The following is a 22,299-nucleotide window of genomic DNA, read 5'->3' as shown; positions in this document are numbered from 1 at the left end:
ATTCTTGTACATGGGGGCAGTATTATAGTAGTTATATTCTTGTACATAGGGGGCAGTATTATATTAGTTATATTCTTGTACATAGGGGGCAGTATTATAGTAGTTATATTCTTGTACATAGGGGCAGTATTATAGTAGTTATATTCTTGTACATAAGAACAGTATTATAGTAGTTATATTCTTGTACATAGGAGCAGTATTATAGTAGTTATATTGTTGTACATAGGAGCAGTATTATAGTAGTTATATTCTTGTACATAGGAGCAGTATTATAGTAGTTATATTCTTGTACATAGGAGGCAGTATTATAGTAGTTATATTCTTGTACATAGGAGGCAGTATTATAGTAGTTATATTCTTGTACATAGGGAGCAGTATTATAGTAGTTATATTCTTCTATATAGGGGGCAGTATTATAGTAGTTATATTCTTGTACGTTGGAGCAGTATTATAGTGGTTATATTCTTGTACATAGGAGCAGTATTATAGTAGTTATATTCTTGTACATAGGAGCAGTATTATAGTAGTTATATTCTTGTACATAGGAGCAGTATTATAGTAGTTATATTCTTGTACATAGGGGGTAGTATTATAGTAGTTATATTCTTGTACATAGGAGGCAGTATTATAGTAGTTATATTCTTGTACATAGGGGGCAGTATTATAGTAGTTATATTCTTGTACATAGGGGGCAGTATTATAGTAGTTATATTCTTGTACATAGGAGGCAGTATTATAGTAGTTATATTCTTGTACATAGGGGGCAGTATTATAGTAGTTATATTCTTGTACATAGGAGCAGTATTATAGTAGTTATATTACTGTACATAGGAGCAGTATTATAGTAGTTATATTCTTGTACATAGGAGCAGCATTCTAGTAGTTATATTCTTGTACATAGGGGGCAGTATTATAGTAGTTATATTCTTGTACATAGGGGGCAGTATTATAGTAGTTATATTCTTGTACATAGGAGGCAGTATTATAGTAGTTATATTCTTGTACATAGGGGCAGTATTATAGTAGTTATATTCTTGTACATAGGGGGCAGTATTATAGTAGTTATATTCTTGTACATAGGGAGCAGTATTATAGTAGTTATATTCTTGTACATAGGAGCAATATTATAGTAGTTATATTCTTGTACATAGGAGCAGTATTATAGTAGTTATATTGTTGTACATAGGAGCAGTATTATAGTAGTTATATTCTTGTACATAGGGAGCGGTATTATAGTAGTTATATTCTTGTACATAGGAGCAGTATTATAGTAGTTATATTCTTGTACATAGGAGGCAGTATTATAGTAATATTCTTGTACATAGGGAGCAGTATTATAGTAGTTATATTCTTCTATATAGGGGGCAGTATTATAGTAGTTATATTCTTGTACGTAGGAGCAGTATTATAGTGGTTATATTCTTATACATAGGAGCAGTATTATAGTAGTTATATTCTTGTACATAGGAGCAGTATTATAGTAGTTATATTCTTGTACATAGGGGGTAGTATTATAGTAGTTATATTCTTGTACATAGGAGGCAGTATTATAGTAGTTATATTCTTGTACATAGGGGGCAGTATTATAGTAGTTATATTCTTGTACATAGGGGGCAGTATTATAGTAGTTATATTCTTGTACATAGGAGGCAGTATTATAGTAGTTATATTCTTGTACATAGGGGGCAGTATTATAGTAGTTATATTCTTGTACATAGGAGCAGTATTATAGTAGTTATATTACTGTACATAGGAGCAGTATTATAGTAGTTATATTCTTGTACATAGGAGCAGCATTCTAGTAGTTATATTCTTGTACATAGGGGGCAGTATTATAGTAGTTATATTCTTGTACATAGGGGGCAGTATTATAGTAGTTATATTCTTGTACATAGGAGGCAGTATTATAGTAGTTATATTCTTGTACATAGGGGCAGTATTATAGTAGTTATATTCTTGTACATAGGGGGCAGTATTATAGTAGTTATATTCTTGTACATAGGGAGCAGTATTATAGTAGTTATATTCTTGTACATAGGAGCAATATTATAGTAGTTATATTCTTGTACATAGGAGCAGTATTATAGTAGTTATATTGTTGTACATAGGAGCAGTATTATAGTAGTTATATTCTTGTACATAGGGAGCGGTATTATAGTAGTTATATTCTTGTACATAGGAGCAGTATTATAGTAGTTATATTCTTGTACATAGGAGGCAGTATTATAGTAATATTCTTGTACATAGGGGCAGTATTATAGTAGTTATATTCTTGTACATAGGGGGCAGTATTATAGTAGTTCTATTCTTGTCCATAGGAGAGGATAGACGTGTGCTTGTGAGCTCTCAGCAGGGCGGAGGCATGGCTTCTAACCCAGGTGGAGGGGAGGGGAGCTGGGCTGATGATCCAGGGAAAGCCCCTGGTCTGGAGTCTGGCCTGCAGCATGCATCTGATGGTAATGGAAAGCTGGAGATGGTGGCTGGTGAGTCTTCTAAATCTGCTTGTTATGTTGGAGGATTAAATGCTAAAGTTACCAGGCAAAGTATATTTAAGCTGGAATTGCAAATCAGCAAACTAAAAGAAGAAATTAAGAAAGAGACTGATCCTAAGGTAAAACTGATGAAGTGCGAGTGTCTGGATGATTGCAGCCGAGAGCTGCTGATCAGGAAAGAAAAACTGGAGAAAGGTTTAATCTCTGTGCCCAGAAAGGAGACTTGGGCTAAAGAGAAAAAAAAAGAATCCAGAGCCCAGACTGTGAGCAGAAAACGCTTTATTGGGAATAAGGACATTAAATATAAAACTGTGTACAGCATTGTGGAGCAAGGAAGCCCAGTGAGAAGTGCAGCGCTGATATCAGGGGCACAATGTGAGGGGTCCGAGACACCAGAAAGTGCTGCAGAGGAAAGTGTGCCAGCAAACGAGGGGTTAACTGCAGTGACCTCTCTATGCAGCAATGAAGTGAGCTCAGCTGCTGAGAGTGAGAAAGAAAGTGCACCCTGTACTGATACTGTGAGTGAGACCTGCTCACTGGTGCTAGTGAATGTTTGTCTACAGCGGATAATACAAATGTTATAATGCAGGGTTCCCCAACTCCAGTCCTCAAGGCCCACCAACAGGTCATGTTTTCAGGATTTCCTTAGTATTGCACAGGTGATGTAACTATTGCCTGTGCTGATGATGGAATTATCACCTGTGCAATACTAAGGAAATCCTGAAAACGTGACCTGTTGGTGGGCCTTGAGGACTGGAGTTGGGGAACCCTGTTATAATGGACTCTGAACCCTCCATGTCAGTGAATGGAGACAATACTGTGCAGCAATCAGTGGTGATGGACTCTATGTCATGTATGTCAGCGGATGGAGACCACACTGCAGTGGTAATGGACTCTCAACCCTCCATGTCAGTGAATAGAGACAATACTGTGCAACCATCAGTAGTAGATCTGGATGTTGTTGCAGCACAGTCAGGTGTCAGTAATCATGGAGCTAGGGAGAGCTCCAGCACTAATCCTCCAGCAGCGGTGGAGATTTCCAGCACTGATCCATCTGCGGCTGGTGAAAGCTCCGGCACTGACCCATCTGCGGCTGGTGAAAGCTCCGGCACTGACCCATCTGCGACTGGTGAAAGCTCCGGCACTGACCCATCTGCGGCTGGTGAAAGCTCCGGCACTGACCCATCTGCGGCTGGTGAAAGCTCCGGCACTGACCCATCTGCGGCTGGTGAAAGCTCCGGCACTGACCCATCTGCTGACCATCAGTTCAGGAGACTGTTTTCTAACGTCACCAGACCAGTGAACCCCCCGCCTCAGAGGAGAAACGCAGTAAGGATAAAATATACAGGACCAGAGGAGAACATCCCATCTAGAATTTACATTGGGAAAGTTCTCCTGAAAGACTTCATGAAGTTCAATGCGTCTGAGGTCTACGCTCTGATCCATATCCCATCCAGCAGGATCTATGACATCAGCTTTAAGCTCCAGTGTGATCTGGATCTGTTCTGGAACATCTATAATGACACCAGAGAAGATGAGATCTGGGATCACCTCCATTGTATCCAGCTGTCTAAGCCGCAGGAGATAACGGCCACTGTCCTGTTCCAGTCTGAGGTGGTGGCGGTGGCGGATCTGCAGCACTGGCTGAACCGGCAGTGCATAGTGAGAAGTCATCCCGACAAGATCTATGATGAGGAGCAGATATGGAATGGAGGATATACAGTGAAAATCCAGCTGATACAAGAGAGCGGTGTAACCAGACATCTGCCGCACTCCTTCTACCTGGGCTCAGAGAGGGGGATCTGCTACTACCCTGGTCAGCCACGTCTGTGCCATAGATGTGGGGGCCGGCATCTCGCCATAAACTGCTCTCGTATCACATGCTCATTATGTGGACAGTCAGGTCATACAAAGGACAAATGCACAGGACCCGTCATCTGTAATCTGTGCTCAGATTACAGGGCATACGTTCCGGGACTGCCAGCATGCAGAACATAATAAATATAATGGCCAGACCTCCTCAGAAGTTGTACAGGAAGATGTCACCAGAGGTTCTGATGTTGTCCCAGAAGCCGGTATGGATGAGGACAGAAGTGACATTATCAGTGAACCTGCTCCAGAGTCTCATGTATTAACGGATGCTGCACTACTAGGACCACCAGCCACTGAAGAACCACCTAAAGGCCCACCAGCCACTAAAGAAAGACCTAAACCGCCATCAGCCAATATAATAAGACCTAAGCTTCGATCAGCCACTAAAGTAGGGCCTAAAACGCCAGTTGTTAAAGAGAGGCCTAAGGTGTCCAGAAAGCCTGTCACCAAACCATCCAAGCATCAGCCCAGTACATCTGTGGAAGCAGTTAGTCCGCCTGCACTGTCCAGTGTGGATGAGGAAGGCTTTGTGACCGTAAAAAGAAAAAATGCATCTGTGGATCCCACCAGAAAAGTCACAACAGTACAGAAAACCTCTGAGCCTCCAGTGCTGGCGATAAGTCCTGGACGTTACAATGTGCTGGGAAAAGACGACCAAGAAGAAGAGGCACAAATGGAGCAAAGTCCTTCATGTGTCCTAGAAAACGTCTCTGATGAGGTGGATCCTGACCCTCCCGTGTCCACAAAGAGATGGGGCACTACAGGTGACAGCAGTGGAAGGAGGAAGAAGACTAAAAAGTCCAAGTGATCAGGATGCAGCTGAGAATAAGCTCCATTAATGTGAACAGTGTGAGGACTGCGAGCCGGCGCCAGGCGATTTACCAGCGTTTATCTGACGAGAGATCTGACGTCTTCTTCTTGCAGGAGACGTATCTGAAGAGCAATGACCATGTGTATGCTGCTAAGAGAGACTGGAGACTTGGGCCGTCATACTGGTCCTTCGGTCTGGAGAGAAATGACGGTGTGGGGGTCCTCTTTAATACCATGAATGTCCAGGTGGACAGAGTCCTGGAGATCTGTCCGGGTCGCTGTCTGATGCTGGACTTTACATTGGACTCCATCCATTATAGAGCGATAAACATTTATGCTCCACAGACCAGGAAAGAGCGGAGGGAACTATTTGACCACATGAAACCATATTGCTTTACATCTAAAGTATTTATATTGTGTGGGGACTTCAATAATGTGTCCTGTAATGTGGACAGATCCAGTAGTCATAAGCAACTAAGATATGATGAGACGTTCCTTAATAATATAGTCCAGCAGGCCCACCTAGTAGACCCCTATGGGTCTCATCATACCAGTAAGACGTACACTTACCATAAGGGTGGTAATGCCAGTAGGATAGACCGGGTGTATATAAAGAGGGAGGTGAGATGCTCTCAGTACAGGATCAGCCCCCTGGAGTATTCGGACCATTGTATGGTGAGTGTGACGCTGGATCTGGCCCAAGCTGTGGTCTGTGGAAAGGGGTACTGGAAGGTGAACAGCTCTGTGGTCCAAGATCCTCGGTTCAGAGAGGCCTTCACCACATTCTATAATGAACGTAGGACCACCCAGTGTATGTGTGATGACACAGCCGAGTGGTGGGAGATCATGAAGAGTGACATCAAGCAGTTTATTGTAGGAGCAGCCAGGAGACGTAGTAATATGGATTATATGAGATACACAGCCCTGAGACTGCACCTCAGCCGGCTATACAGCAGGATGAATGGTGGTGAGGAGGTGGACGGACGGAGCGTCAGCCATATAAAGCAGCGGATGAGGGAGCTGCAGTACGATCGCCTCAAGTCTCTCAAGGCGGAGGGACAGTTTGATAGTTGGGGCGTCCATAATCCAGATCCCTTTATTGCCTGTAAGAACAGGGTCAGTAAGAAGCTGATCATTGGCTTGTTAGATGAGAATGGGGTGGAGCAGTCAGAGCCGGAGAAAGTCCACAGGATCATTGGTGATTATTATAGAGATCTGTATAAAGGGGCTCATATTAATAAGGATGACATTAAAGCCTATCTGAAGGGGGTGTCCCTGCCAACGTTAGACCTGGTGCAGGCAGATAGTATGGCCGATCCCATAACTGAGGATGAGGTGAAGAGGAGCATTGACTCCTTAAAGGCCAACAAGAGCCCAGGACTGGATGGCCTGACCAGCGAGTTTTACAAAGAGTTCAGGGACTTGTTGGCTCCGGACCTGGTGCAGGTTTATAATGATTGCCTCTCTGCAGGGAAGCTCCTACAGTCCCAGTATAGATCTGTTCTGGTTCTCTTAGCAAAGAAGGGAAATCTAAAAGATGTAAAGAACTGGCGTCCACTGTCTTTGCTAAACACTGACTATAAAATCCTGACCAAGATCTTGTATTATCGGCTGAGCGAGGTGGCGGGTGAGCTGATCATCGCCAACCAGACGTGTGGTGTGAAGGGTCGGACGATAGAGGACTCATTGCTGCTGGTGAGAGAAGCTGTGACGTACATTAAGCAGCACAATGTGGGGGCGTATATTGTGGGCTTAGACCAGAGTAAAGCCTTTGATAGAGTCCATCATGACTACCTGTACCAGGTGTTGTTACACTATGGCCTCCCGGTGCGGTTTGTGCAGTGGCTGCAGGTTGTGTATAAGGAGGCTGTAATCCTGCCGCTGATTAATGGTCACTTGGCTGAGCCCTTCAGGATCATGTCAGGGGTGAGGCAGGGCTGTCCTCTCAGCCCATTGTTGTATGTTTTCAGTCTGGATCCTTTCCTCAGAAAAGTGCAGGATCATAGAGGTTTTACAGGGCTGAGGTGTCGCCTGCAGAGTACAGTGGAGGATGTAAAGTTCTGCGCCTATGCGGATGACGTGTCGGTGGTGGTGTCGTCTAGAGATGACTGTGCGGCTCTACAGCAGGAGATCACAGCCTTCTCCAATGTGTCTAACTCCTCTGTGAACATGGAGAAGAGCGAGGCGTTGTGGTTGGGGGGTGACAGTGATGTCTTCTCTGTGCCCTTCAGAACAGTTCAGGGTCAGATAAAGATTTTGGGAGTAGTGTTTGGAGCTGTAGATGATGGGAAGGTGAACTGGGAGGAGAAGCTGGTGGTGTGTGAGCAGAAGGTGCAGAGCTGGAGACACTGGAAGCTGACGTATCTGGAGAAGGTCCGCCTGCTGAAGACCTTCTTGCTCCCGCTCTTCCTCTATATCAGTGTGGTGTTCCCGGTGCCCAATGTGTTACTCCCCAGACTTACCAATGTCTCCTTTCACTTCTTGTGGGGTAACAGAGTGAATGTGGTCAGGAGAAACATTGTCTATCTCCCCCATAAGGAGGGTGGTCTCTCCATGCCCTGTCCTGAGCTCTTCTTTAATCTCATGTTTCTTATGAAGAATTTTTCATTTTGTAAGAATTCAGAGAAGACGCCATGGTCTTGTTTGTTTAAGAGCCAGATCCAGCAGTTTGTGTCCGTGTGGTCGGTAGGGGACCCCATCAAGAGAATCTCAGGACGACTAAAGAATAATGTTTCTTGGTATGGTGTCCATGTAATAAGTAAGGTTATTAGATGGAGGATCCTGTATGACGACGTCAGGCAGCTCAGTAGGAAGGAGTTGTATAAGAACGTGCTGTCATCTCACTTTAGTGTCCATGTTCAATTGAGGGGCGCCCCAAGTCTCGATGTAAAACAGGCTGCAAAAAATGTACTAGATCCCAGAGTTCCCCCTCATATGAGAGACGTGGCGTGTCTGGGGCTCCATGGTAAGATGTACGTCAGAGACAACCTAAAGTGCAGGAATGTATCAGACAGATCCTGTCCTAGGGAAGAGTGCCCCCATATACAGGAGACTATGGAGCATCTGCTGCTAGAGTGTCCTTTTAGTATGCAGGTATGGGAGTGTGTGTCCTTGTCCCTAAAGTTACCGCATCTGGTGGGACAGTCGTATGGTCAGCTGCTGTACGGAGACTTTCAGCCTGAGCTCAGGGCGTATAACCGAAGCTCACTATATGTAATAAATGTGGTGACCATCTATCATCTGTGGTGTGCACGGTGCTGCCTGCTCATCAATAAGGAGGTCCTGTCCTGTGATAGTGTCAGGTATAAGATCCTGGAAAGTCTTAAGACAGTGTATAAAAAAGATATAAAGATTAACTCAGGTAATGTGAACTGGAGGAACATTCATGTGGCGGGATTTATTAATGTTATCTAATATTATTGTGTAAGTGATGTAACAACACAGTATTTATTTTCTTTAATATTTATTATTTTGTGATTTTAATGTAATTATTCTGTAATATTTGGTTGTCAGTTTTAAATAAAAAGATCATTATAGTAGTTATATTCTTGTACATAGGAGGCAGTATTATAGTAGTTATATTCTTATATATAGGGGGCAGTATTATAGTAGTTATATTCTTGTACATAGGGGGCAGTATTATAGTAGTTATATTACTGTACATAGGAGCAGTATTATAGTAGTTATATTCTTGTACATAGGAGCACCATTATAGTAGTTATATTCTTGTACATAGGCGGCAGTATTATAGTAGTTATATTCTTGTACATAGGGGGCAGTATTATAGTAGTTATATTCTTGTACTTAGGGGGCAATTTTTATTATAAAAACCAAACAAATACAAAAGATTAACAAAATTCCTGCAGTAATACAAAACTAGATTCACTTGAATTGTACATACATTCATTACATCTCTAGATTATACAGATAAAGTCAATATAAAGAGTCCACACCTGTGGTTGGAAAAATGAAAAATAAACACTTTGTAAAAAGAAACCATCATATTTCAGCACAGTTACACGTCCTTCCATAACTTTACACTTTTCTGACTCTTCCTAGTAGTTTCTCATGATTTTATCTGGGTTCGGACATTGTCTGGGTGACAGTTCATAGATCTGGGTCGGAGTCATCCTGTCCACCACCGGTCTCCATACCAGTCTCTACCTGAGTGCCCACAGGTAAGGGCTTCCGCTTTGGCGGGGGACAGTCCTCTACATCCCTATCACACTCTGCGTCTATTTTTTTAAGTTCATCCTCAAAATCCCCGTTAGACAGAACATCAAACCTATTAGACACGACCATTACTCCTGCAGAACTCTGGATCTTCCTCCTGGCACTCTGGCCAGTGTCATACTCCTCCTCAGGTTTACGGGAGGCCTTGTCCTTTTTCTTCCTTTTACTCAGATTATTGCTATTTCCTTCAGATACAGATGGTAATACTGAAGTAGCGCCTTCCTGTGACTGCTTCTCCTGAGGGACGACCTCCATGCTCCCCTGTGCCCCCTCTGAGCACGGCTGCTCTGGTGGTACCTGAGTGGACCCCTGGTGGACCTCTGACAATAAAGCCTCCTCCTCCAGAATCTCTGCCCCCGCCACCAAATCCTCATCTGGAAAGTCCTTACAGATGTTGTGCCAGGCGTCTGGACATTCCCGGTGAGGGTGGCCGATCTTACCACAGAGGTTGCACCTGATGTTCTGACAGTCTGCAGCTACATGGCCGACTTCCCCGCACAGGCTGCACTTCATCACTGTACAGGTATTCGCCAGGTGACCCGCCTTGCCACATTTGAAGCACTTTCTGGGCTGGCCGGGGTAGAAACATACACCCTTCTCCCTCCCAATAAAGAAGGAGTTGGGTAGGTGGGCAGTGATGTTATTACACTGGCGCAGCTTCACCAGGACCTTCCACCCTCCCGTCCAGATACCATCGTTATCTCTGCTTCTGGTGAGGTCAGAGACGAGGTCGCAATGCCTCCGGAGCCACACCACAATGTCCTGCGGGGGAACAGACTCATTCCAGAAGATGACATTAACCGTAACCGTATCTGGCTTAGAGATGGGAATAAAACTGAACTTACTCCAGCCGTCAGCGTCTCTGAACTTGGGGAAATTGGCCCAGAATCTGTCCAGATCAGACATGAGCTTAAAGCTGACATCATAGCCCTGCCTGTCTGGTAGATTTATTACCGCCCAGATGTTAACTGGCGCAAACCCCATCTGGTGGCACAGGAGCTCCCTGACCACAAACCTCCTGTCCGGCAGATCCTCCTTGGCACCTCTGTGCCTGAAACGCACGACGTTCCTCCGTTTAAACGCCTGGCCGGTATAATTAGCGCCAGAGGTAAAGGACGGAGCGCCACGGCTCCAGGCATTACTGGGGGGAACTTGTGGGGTCGCACAAGGCTGACTAACAGGGTGAGGGTCTGCTGCAGGGGGACCCTGTGTGCTTGGAATTAAAGGAGGAAAATCACAGACATTATCATGCACATTGTTATCATCAATGTCATTATCAGACTGCGCCATGTCCACCACAGATTCTGTACTCCCTCCAGCCCCCGACCCCACAGATACAGTATGATTATCCCCAGCATGAGAGCCCTGCTGGGCACCACCAGAAACTAATGACACATGTCCACTGTCCGGCTGCTGTGCTGGGCATCCTGGGACTTGTGGTACCACCGTTGTACCCTGCACTCCATGCTCCTGCTTGGAACCTGCCGCAGGCTCTTGCGGCTCCTGGTGCAGTCCCTTTTGGAACAAGAAGCTTGCGGGTTGCAGCACTGGCCGCACTGGCTTATGGGGCCCACCTGGGACAATGTCTGACTGTGAATCAGCAGAGTACGGCAGATTGAACATAAACGGTTTCTGGTTCCTGTAAGTCTCTGCCAGGGGCCCCATCCTCTCAAACACACAGTCTATGTCCTTCAGCACATTTGCCAGCTCTACACTCATTGAGTTCAGCTTCCGGTCATACACGGTGTGATCCCCGGGATCCTCAGCCTTTACTTTATATACACAGTCTATGGATACCTGTATTAGCTGCTTCTGCTGCTGTAACACACGGAACCTCTCCACCAGTCCTGGGATGTCCTCTGCAATCTGCAGCCCTGCTGCACATGGAGTCTCCTGGGATCCTGCCTTCAGTGAGGTCTCTGGCTGCTTGGACCTAGATGCCTCCTTGGGTTTCACCACCGTTGGTTTCGTGGCTCCAGGCTCCACAGCACTATTACTGCAGCCACCTGACTGCGACCGCGTGCGTCCAGAGCCCGCCATGCTGGTCACCACGTGCTTCTGCTGCAGGTTCTCCTGGAGGGTCTGTCTCTCCAGAGATGTCCTCCTCTGCCGGCTTGGAGTGAGCTGCACACCTGAGGCTGGTGATGGGATCTGCCTCACCTCCTGGCCAACAAGCTGCTTTCCCCCATTCAGCTTCCCAGCAGTAGATTCCTTCTGGATCTTTCCTAATTGCACTTCACTCTGCTTGCCTTGGCTGGCCGACTGCTTTACTGCGACCTTCTTACATACGACCACGGCTTTTCCTTCTTCCTTTACTTTACTCACTTTCACAACTTCATCTTTCTTGTTGCTGCTGCTGCTACTTCCATTCGGAGCTTTCTTCTCCTCAGAAGTCACTTTGGGATTTCCATCCACATTAGAAAGAGCTTGGGAGTTTCCTCCCAGTGTAGGCCTGGAAGCCTGGGCCTTGCTTGGAGAGCTTACCCGCCCAGGGAGGCCCCTCCCCGGGCTTGCTCCAGACATCAGGAGAACCACTGACACACGTCCTCACAGCTAGGAGGCAGTATTATAGTAGTTATATTCTTGTACATAGGGGATAGTATTATAGTAGTTATATTCTTGTACATGGGGGCAGTATTATAGAAGTTATATTCTTGTACATAGGGGCAGTATTATAGTAGTTATATTCTTGTACATAGGGGCAGTATTATAGTAGTTATATTCTTGTACATAGGAGCAGTATTATAGTAGTTATATTCTTGTACATAGGAGCAGTATTATAGTAGTTATATTCTTGTACATAGGAGCGGTATTATAGTAGTTATATTCTTGTACATAGGAGCAGTATTATAGTAGTTATATTCTTGTACATAGGAGCGGTATTATAGTAGTTATATTCTTGTACATAGGAGCGTTATTATAGTAGTTATATTCTTGTACATAGGAGCGGTATTATAGTAGTTATATTCTTGTACATAGGAGCGGTATTATAGTAGTTATATTCTTGTACATAGGAGCAGTATTATAGTAGTTATATTCTTGTACATAGGGGCAGTATTATAGTAGTTATATTACTGTACATAGGAGCAGTATTATAGTAGTTATATTCTTGTACATAGGAGGCAGTATTATAGTAGTCATATTCTTGTACATAGGGGGCAGTATTATAGTAGTTATATTCTTGTACATAGGAGCGTTATTATAGTAGTTATATTCTTGTACATAGGAGCGGTATTATAGTAGTTATATTCTTGTACATAGGAGCGGTATTATAGTAGTTATATTCTTGTACATAGGAGCAGTATTATAGTAGTTATATTCTTGTACATAGGGGCAGTATTATAGTAGTTATATTACTGTACATAGGAGCAGTATTATAGTAGTTATATTCTTGTACATAGGAGGAGTATTATAGTAGTTATATTCTTTTACATAGGGGGCAGTATTATAGTAGTTATATTACTGTACATAGGAGCAGTATTATAGTAGTTTTATACTTGTACATAGCAGCAGTATTATAGTAGTTATATTCTTGTACTTAGGGGGCAGTATTATAGTAGTTATATTCTTGTACATAGGGGCAGTATTATAGTAGTTATATTACTGTACATAGGAGCAGTATTATAGTAGTTATATTCTTGTACATAGGAGCAGTATTATTGTAGTTATATTCTTGTACATAGGGGGCAGTATCATAGTAGTTATATTACTGTACATAGGAGCAGTATTATAGTAGTTATATTCTTGTACATAGGAGCAGTATTATAGTAGTTATATTCTTGTACATAGGGGGCAGTATTATAGTAGTTATATTCTTGTAGATAGGAGGCAGTATTATAGTTGTTATATTCTTGTACATAGGGAGCAGTATTATAGTAGTTATATTCTTGTACATAGGGGGCAGTATTATAGTAGTGATATTCTTGTACATAGGAGCAATATTATAGTAGTTATATTCTTGTACATAGGAGCAGTATTATAGTAGTTATATTCTTGTACATAGGGGCAGTATTATAGTAGTTATATTACTGTACATAGGAGCAGTATTATAGTAGTTATATTCTTGTACATAGGAGCAGTAATATAGTAGTTATATTCTTGTACATAGGGGGCAGTATTATAGTAGTTATATTACTGTACATAGGAGCAGTATTATAGTAGTTATATTCTTGTACATAGGAGTAGTATTATAGTAGTTATATTCTTGTACATAGGGAGCAGTATTATAGTAGTTATATTCTTGTACATAGGAGCAATATTATAGTAGTTATATTCTTGTACATAGGAGCAGTATTATAGTAGTTATATTCTTGTACATAGGGGCAGTATTATAGTAGTTATATTACTGTACATAGGAGCAGTATTATAGTAGTTATATTCTTGTACATAGGAGCAGTATTATAGTAGTTATATTCTTGTACATAGGGGGCAGTAATATAGTAGTTATATTACTGTACATAGGAGCAGTATTATAGTAGTTATATTCTTGTACATAGGAGCAGTATTATAGTAGTTATATTCTTGTACATAGGAGCAGTATTATAGTATATTCTTGTACATAGAAGCAGTATTATAGTAGTTATATTCTTATATATAGGGGCAGTATTATAGTAGTTATATTCTTGTACATAGGGGGCAGTATTTTAGTAGTTATATTCTTGTACATAGGAGCAGTATTATAGTAGTTATATTCTGGTACATAGGAGCAGTATTATAGTAGTTATATTCTTGTACATAGTAGCGGTATTATAGTAGTTATATTCTTGTACATAGGAGCTGTATTATAGTAGTTATATTCTTGTACATAGGAGCGGTATTATAGTAGTTATATTCTTGTACATAGGAGCGTTATTATAGTAGTTATATTCTTGTACATGGGGGCAGTATTATAGAAGTTATATTCTTGTGCATAGGGGCAGTATTATAGTAGTTATATTCTTGTACATAGGGGCAGTATTATAGTAGTTATATTCTTGTACATAGGAGCAGTATTATAGTAGTTATATTCTTGTACAAAGGAGCAGTATTATAGTAGTTATATTCTTGTACATAGTAGCGGTATTATAGTAGTTATATTCTTGTACATAGGAGCTGTATTATAGTAGTTATATTCTTGTACATAGGAGCGGTATTATAGTAGTTATATTCTTGTACATAGGAGCGTTATTATAGTAGTTATATTCTTGTACATAGGAGCGGTATTATAGTAGTTATATTCTTGTACATAGGAGGCAGTATTATAGTAGTTATGTTCTTGTACATAGGGAGCAGTATTATAGTAGTTATATTCTTGTATATAGGGGGCAGTATTATAGTAGTTATATTCTTGTACATAGGGGGCAGTATTATAGTAGTTATATTCTTGTACATATGAGCAGTATTATAGTAGTTATATTCTTGTACATAGGGGCAGTATTATAGTAGTTATATTCTTGTACATAGGGGGCAGTATTATAGTAGTTATATTCTTGTACATAGGGGGCAGTATTATAGTAGTTATATTCTTGTATATAGGGGCAGTATTATAGTAGTTATATTCTTGTATATAGGGGGCAGTATTATAATAGTTATTTTCTTGTACATAGGGGCAGTATTATAGTAGTTATATTCTTGTACATAGGGGGCAGTATTATAGTAGTTATATTCTTATACATAGGGGGCAGTGTTATAGTAGTTATATTCTTATATATATGGGCAGTATTATAGTAGTTATATTCTGGTATATAGGGGGCCGTATTATAGTAGTTATATTCTTGTGCATAGAGGTAGTATTATAGTAGTTATATTCTTGTACATAGGAGCAGTATTCTAGTAGTTATATTCTTGTACACAGAAGCAGTATTCTAGTTGCTATATCCTTGTACATAGGGGCAGTATTATAGTAGTTATATTCTGGTATATAAGGGGCAGTATTATAGTAGTTATATTCTGGTATATAGGGGGCAGTATTATAGTAGTTATATTCTTGTACATAGGGGGCTGTATTATAGTGGTTATATTCTTGTACATAGGGGGCAGTATTATAGTAGTTATATTCTGGTATATAGGGGGCAGTATTATAGTAGTTATATTCTTGTACACAGAAGGAGTATTCTAGTTGCTATATCCTTGTACATAGTGGATTCAACTCAACTGCCTTCAGTTATGAGGACAATTACGCAAATGATTGACCAGTGATGAACGAGGCCGCGGCTGTTTCCACTACTAGTCTAGTTATTGGGGATCGCACAGTGAGCGTATGGTATATACACGGTATATTCCAATGCATGGAATATGTATATACATATATATTCAGTATATATACACCAATAAATTCCACAATAGCTCAGAAACCGGTGAATCGCTCCACACAGAATACTGGCCCCCATATAAGGCCCCATACGGAATACTGGCCCCCATGTAAGGCTCCACACAGTATACTGGCCCCCATATAACGCTTCATACGGAATACTGGCCCCCATATAAGGCCCCATACGGAATACTGGCCCCCATATAAGGCCCCATAAGGAATACTGGCCCCCATATAAGGCCCCATACGGAATACTGGCCCCCATATAAGGCTCCATGCTGAATACTGACCCCCATATAAGGCTCCATACGGAATACTGGCCCCCATATAAGGCTCCATACAGAATACTGGCCCCCATATAAGGCTCCATACAGAATACTGGCCCCCATATAAGGCTCCATACGGAATACTGGCCCCCATATAAGGTTCCATACGGAATACTGGCCCCCATATAAGGCTCCATACGGAATACTGGCCCCCATATAAGGCTCCATACGGAATACTGGCTCCCATATAACGCTCCATACAGGATACTGGTTCCCTTATAAAGCTCCATAGAGGATACTGGCCCCCATATAACGCTCCATACAGGATACTGGTCCCCTTATAAAATTCCATACAGGATACTGGCCCCCATATAACGCTCCATACAGGATACCGATCCCCTTATAACTCTCCATACAGGATACCCGTCCCCTTATAACGCTCCATACAGGATACTAGCCCCCATATAATGCTGCATGCAGGCTGTTACCCCCCACATAATGCCCCATACAGGCTGTCCCCCCCTTATAATGCTCCATGCAGGCTGTTACCCCCCACATAATGCCCCATACAGGCCCCTCTCTTTTAATGCTCCATGCAGGCTGTCCCCCCCCACATAATGCACTATGCAGGCTGCCCCCCCCCTTTATAATGCCCCATGCAGGATGTCACCCCCCCCTCTTTATAATGCCCCATGCAGGATGTCCCCCCCTCTCTTTATAATGCCCTATGCAAGATGCCCCCCCCCCTCTCTTTATAATGCTCCATGCAGGATGCCACCCCCCCTCTTTATAATGCCCCATGCCTCCATACATTAAAAAAAAAAAAATTAAATACTCACCTCCCTTCTCCTCACCTGCTACCTGCTGCCCGCTGCTCGGGTCCGGACTACAGCGTTGTCGGCGTCTTCCCGCTCAGCGCTCCCTGTGACGGCTCAGGGGAGGGCGCGGTGTAAAGACGTCACCGCGCCCTCTGACCTGAGACGTCACAGGGAGCGCAGAGCAGGAAGACAGCTGATCTGCGGAGTCACGGGGAGAGGTAAGTATCCAGCTGCCGGGGCCCTGAGCAAGCGGCGGAGAAGGGCGGGCGCTGACACCGCTCTCCTCCGCCCATAGCCCAGCGGGGTGCACGACCGCCAGTGGGCCCCTCTGCCTGCTCAGGGCCCCGGCATTTGCCCGGGTGCGCCGGGTGCTGACGCCGGCCCTGGTGGAGGGAAGCACTCCTTAGAGCAATGGACAGAACCACAGAGTACTGTGTTTTCCAGAACTGACAAATGACAAAAATCCAAACTCTGATTTTTATTAGATCAAGGTTACACACACTTGCCTCCAATTTATGAACTCATATGGGCGGCTGGTGGTCATGGGTTGTGCTAGGTCTTTAGAAGATTATGAGATCCCCAACTTTCAGGATATCTTTGCCCCTGGAGGTCCCAGGAGGGAGATATTCTTGTCACATTTCCTATCACGATTTTATCTTTCTATAGAGATGAAACATGGCATGGATAACATCATCCATCTTCCCGACATTAAGTTGGAGTTGTTCAACCGGCCTTGTGGTGATGTCAGTAAATGCTTTATATTCGTCACTTCACCACAACACCTAAAATATATCTCCCTTACATATTGGATCGATGCAAACCCCAATATTCATCACCGACTACTGGCTCCAGAGTGTCTGAGATAATTCATTTGAACAGGAAGCTCTGCCTCAGAAGTGTACTTCTCCTTTTCTGATTATACGAATCCTAGACTTGGTGTTTGGCTCTCAGCACATCCCCTGTTTTAATTACCTGTTCATGGCAGGAGGTCCTACTTCAATGGAAGTTGAAGTGTCAGCTTTTTCTCACTTCCCCAGTTATAATTAATCCCATATGTTCAATGTGAGGGTGACATGTCCCCTCTCCGGAGATGTCTTTATTCATTTTACAATTTTCTCTTTGACAGTAATTATATATTTAATTCATTTTAAAAGCTGTAACTTTAGCCTATTACCTATTACTATATCATTACTCTTCATATATATTATCACTATTATTACTTTCTCAGATGTAATTTTTAGCCCCTAGATCCTTCTAGAACATATGGTAACGCTATAGAGGGGGATGGGGGCATTTATTCTGCTTGCACACACTTCGCTATCTCCAAGAAGCAAACACACGGTGCACACAACTCAATAACTTCTTGCTTTTTCCTGTCACCCTTCAGGAACACCAAGCGCACAGCTAAAGTATGGATGGATGAATATAAAAACCATTACTATGCAGCGAGGCCGGCTGCTCAAGGAAGACCATACGGCGAGTACGTCTGCCCCCCCAGAGGATTGAATGGAAATGGGAAAAAGTATAAAAAAATCGTCAGACTTGTAATGTGCATTCGCTGGGATATTGAGCAGTATGGACACTTTGTGCGGCATTATACAGCTGTGAATTACACCATTATTCCATCTCATACATACTACACAGGTTTATAGCTGTTATCTGCCGGCCGGGGAGACGCGATTCCTTGCTTTGCAGCGGTGCCGGGTGTTTAGGCCTTGCCTGGAGATAAACATTTCCCATTTTCTGTATTATATGATTTAATTGTGCAGATATTGTACAGGGCGCCCGATCCCATAAATAAGACCGAAAATCCAATTATCTGTGAATTACGGCACCGCCGAATGCGCCAGATTCTTCCCAGCTTGTGTCTGTGCTCATGAACCTTGTCATACAGGAGAATGCCGGGGCCGTACAGGGGGGAGAGGGCACGATACCAACGAAGGACCCTCTACTGGTGACCCCCACACCAGACCCCTGACCCAGACTGACATCCCCTGACAGGGGTGATCTGCCCGGTGCCCCCTCTACTCTCACTGACCCCCATTCCTGTGATGCTTCTTACCCCCAGGCGCCTCTGCAGACAATTTGCGAGACCCTACATGGACCACATTGTCTGTGTCGCCCCCGGGAGTGAGGACCGTAACAGGGGTGAGAAAAGTATCTGTTCAACTCGTTCGGTCTGGTCTGGGGTCTGTTTTGTGGGGATAATCTGGTCTTGGGTCTGTATTTTGAGGATAGTCTCGTCTGGGATGTGTATTTTTAGGGATAGTGTCATCTGGGGTCTGTATTTTAGGGATAATCTGGTCTGGGGTCTGTATTTTTAGGGATAGTCTCATCTAGGGTCTGTATTTTAATATAATCTGGTCTGGGGTTTGTATTTTGAAAATAGTCTCACATGGTGTCTGTATTTTGGGGATAGTCTCATATGGGGGGTGTATTTTGGGGATAATCTGGTCTGGGGTCTGTATTTTTGTGGATAGTCTCATATGGGGTCTGTATTTTGGGAATAATGAGGTATGGGGTCTGTATTTTTTGGGATAATCTGGTCTGGGGTCTGTATTTTGGGGATTATCTGGTCTGGGGTCTGTATTTTTGGGGATAGACTGGTCTGGGGTCTGTAGTTTTGGGGATAGTATCATATGGGGCCTGTATTTTTGAGATAATCTGGTCTGGGGTCTGTATTTTTTGGATAGTTTGGTCTGGGATCTGTATTTTTGGGGATATTCTCATATGGGGCCTGTATTTTGGGGATGTGTTCTGGGGTCTGTATTTTTGAGGATAGTTAGGTCTGGGGTCTGTATTTTTGGAGTTAGTCTCATCTGGGGTCTGTATTTTAGGGATAATCTGGTCTGGGGTCTGTATTTTTAGGGATAGTCTCATCTAGGGTCTGTATTTTAAGATAATCTGGTCTGGGGTTTGTATTTTGAAAATAGTCTCACATGGTGTCTGTATTTTGGGGATAGTCTCATATGGGGGGTGTATTTTGGGGATAATCTGGTCTGGGGTCTGTATTTTTGTGGATAGTCTCATATGGGGTCTGTATTTTGGGGATAATGAGGTATGGGGTCTGTATTTTTGGGGATAATCTGGTCTGGGGTCTGTACTTTGGGGATTATCTGGTCTGGGGTCTGTATTTTTGGGGATAGTCTGGTCTGGGGTCTGTAGTTTTGGGGATAGTATCATATGGGGCCTGTATTTTTGAGATAATCTGGTCTGGGGTCTGTATTTTTTGGATAGTTTGGTCTGGGATCTGTATTTTTGGGGATATTCTCATATGGGGCCTGTATTTTGGGGATGTGTTCTGGGGTCTGTATTTTTGAGGATAGTTAGGTCTGGGGTCTGTATTTTTGGGGTTAGTATCATCTAGGGTCTGTATTTTGGGGATTATCTGGTCTGGGGTCTGTAGTTTTGGGGATAGTCTCATATAGGGCCTGTATTTTGGGGATAATGTGTTCTGGGGTCTGTATTTTTGGGGATAGTCAGGTCTGGGGTCTGTATTTTTGGGATTAGTCTCATCTGGGGTCTGTATTTAAGGGATAGTCTGGTCTAGATTTTGTGGATAGCCTGGTCTGGGGTTTGAACTTTAGGGATAATCTGGTCTGAGGTCTGTATTTTTGGGGACATTCTGCTCTGGGGTCTGTATTTTTGGGGATAGTCTGGTCTGGGGTCTGTAGTTTGCAGTAAATATTCTCTGGTTTACTAGAAACACGGAGCAGAATAGAGATATACAAACGTAGAAAAAAGGGGGAGGTAGGTTCAGCACCACTTGTATGGGAAAAGTTTAAAAAAAACTCAAAAATTTATTATGAACTCATTTTAAAAAAACATGTATTAAAAAAGCGCTCGGTCAGTGAGCATGCTTCTGACCGAGTGCGTATTTAATACATGTTTTTTTAAAATGAGTTCACAATAAATTTTTTATGATTTTATAAACTTTTCCCACGCAAGTGGTGCTGGATCTACCTCCCTCTTTTTTATGTTTGCCATGTGACCAGGTCACTGATGTTTGCAGGCGATTTCTCCGCTCTGTCGCTTTTAACAATCTGAATATTTTAATTAAAACACATGGCGCCAATAAATCCATAATTCTGGATCTGCAGTTTGCTTTCTCCCGATGCTCCTCTGTCACTTTTCATATTATTTAGCATTTTCCCCAATTAAGTCGTCTTCGGAGTAGCGTGTAACGCAGAGAAGATTCTCGGATTTTTCATCACAAGCCAAATACCCTGATAACAATCAACCAACAAACAGACTTCTCCTCCACAGCCGCGATCACTCCCTGCCTTATTCCCCTGAGGCTTTGTGATCGCTCCCTGCCTTATTCCCCTTAGGCTTTGTGATTTCTCCCTGCCTTATTCCCCTGAGGCTTTGTGATCGCTCCCTGCCTTATTTCCCTTAGGCTTTGTGATCGCTCCCTGCCTTATTTCCCTTAGGCTTTGTGATTGCTCCCTGCCTTATTCCCCTGAGGCTTTGTGATCGCTCCCTGCCTTATTCCCCAAAGGCTTTGTGATCGCTCCCTGCCTTATTCCCCTGAGGCTTTGTGATCGCTCCCTGCCTTATTCCCCAAAGGCTTTGTGATCGCTCCCTGCCTTATTCCCCTGAGGCTTTGTGATCACTCCCTGCCTTATTCCCGGAGGCTTTGTGATCGCTCCCTGCCTTATTCCCCTGAGGCTTTGTGATCGCTCCCTGCCTTATTCCCCAAAGGCTTTGTGATCGCTCCCTGCCTTATTCCCGGAGGCTTTGTGATCGCTCCCTGCCTTATTCCCCTGAGGCTTTGTGATCACTCCCTGCCTTATTCCCGGAGGCTTTGTGATCGCTCCCTGCCTTATTCCCCTGAGGCTTTGTGATCGCTCCCTGCCTTATTCCCCAAAGGCTTTGTGATCGCTCCCTGCCTTATTCCCGGAGGCTTTGTGATCGGTCCCTGCCATATTCACCGGAGGCTTTGTGATCACTCCCTGCCTTATTTCCCGGAGGCTTTGTGATCGCTCCCTGCCTTATTGACCAGAGGCTTTGTGATCGCTCCCTGCCTTATTTCATGGAGGCTTTGTGATCGCTCCCTGCCTTATTTCCCTTAGGCTTTGTGATCGCTCCCTGCCTTATTTCCCTTAGGCTTTGGGATCGCTCCCTGCCTTATTTCCCTTAGGCTTTGTGATCGCTCCCTGCCTTATTTCCCTTAGGCTTTGTGATCACTCCCTGCCTTATTTCCCAGAGGCTTTGTGATCGCTCCCTGCCTTATTCACCGGAGGCTTTGTGATCACTCCCTGCCTTATTTCTCGGAGGCTTTGTGTTCGCTCCCTGCCTTATTTCCCTTAGGCTTTGTGATTGCTCCCTGCCTTATTCCCCTGAGGCTTTGTGATCGCTCCCTGCCTTATTCCCCAAAGGCTTTGTGATCGCTCCCTGCCTTATTCCCGGAGGCTTTGTGATCGCTCCCTGCCTTATTCCCCTGAGGCTTTGTGATCGCTCCCTGCCTTATTCCCCAAAGGCTTTGTGATCGCTCCCTGCCTTATTCCCGGAGGCTT

At 43.6% G+C, this 22,299-nt stretch overlaps 1 protein-coding gene across 3 annotated transcripts in view; it reads left to right on the top strand.

The window, feature by feature from the left end:
- GALNT14 (polypeptide N-acetylgalactosaminyltransferase 14) overlaps nt 1-22,299 on the top strand; it is an 805,599-nt gene that overhangs the window by 731,091 nt on the left and 52,209 nt on the right. For all 3 annotated transcript variants that reach the window (XM_073671814.1, XM_073671812.1, XM_073671813.1), the window contains one exon: nt 18,168-18,260. In XM_073671814.1, the coding sequence (XP_073527915.1) occupies nt 18,168-18,260 (93 nt within the window). The remainder of the gene's footprint in view (nt 1-18,167; nt 18,261-22,299) is intronic.

Source organism: Phyllobates terribilis, unplaced genomic scaffold (genome assembly GCF_046119375.1).
Source record: "Phyllobates terribilis strain yellow unplaced genomic scaffold, ASM4611937v1 Scaffold_3__8_contigs__length_932513732, whole genome shotgun sequence".
In the NCBI taxonomy this organism is placed as follows: domain Eukaryota; kingdom Metazoa; phylum Chordata; class Amphibia; order Anura; family Dendrobatidae; genus Phyllobates; species Phyllobates terribilis.
This window is presented reverse-complemented; position numbering and strand designations above follow the sequence as displayed.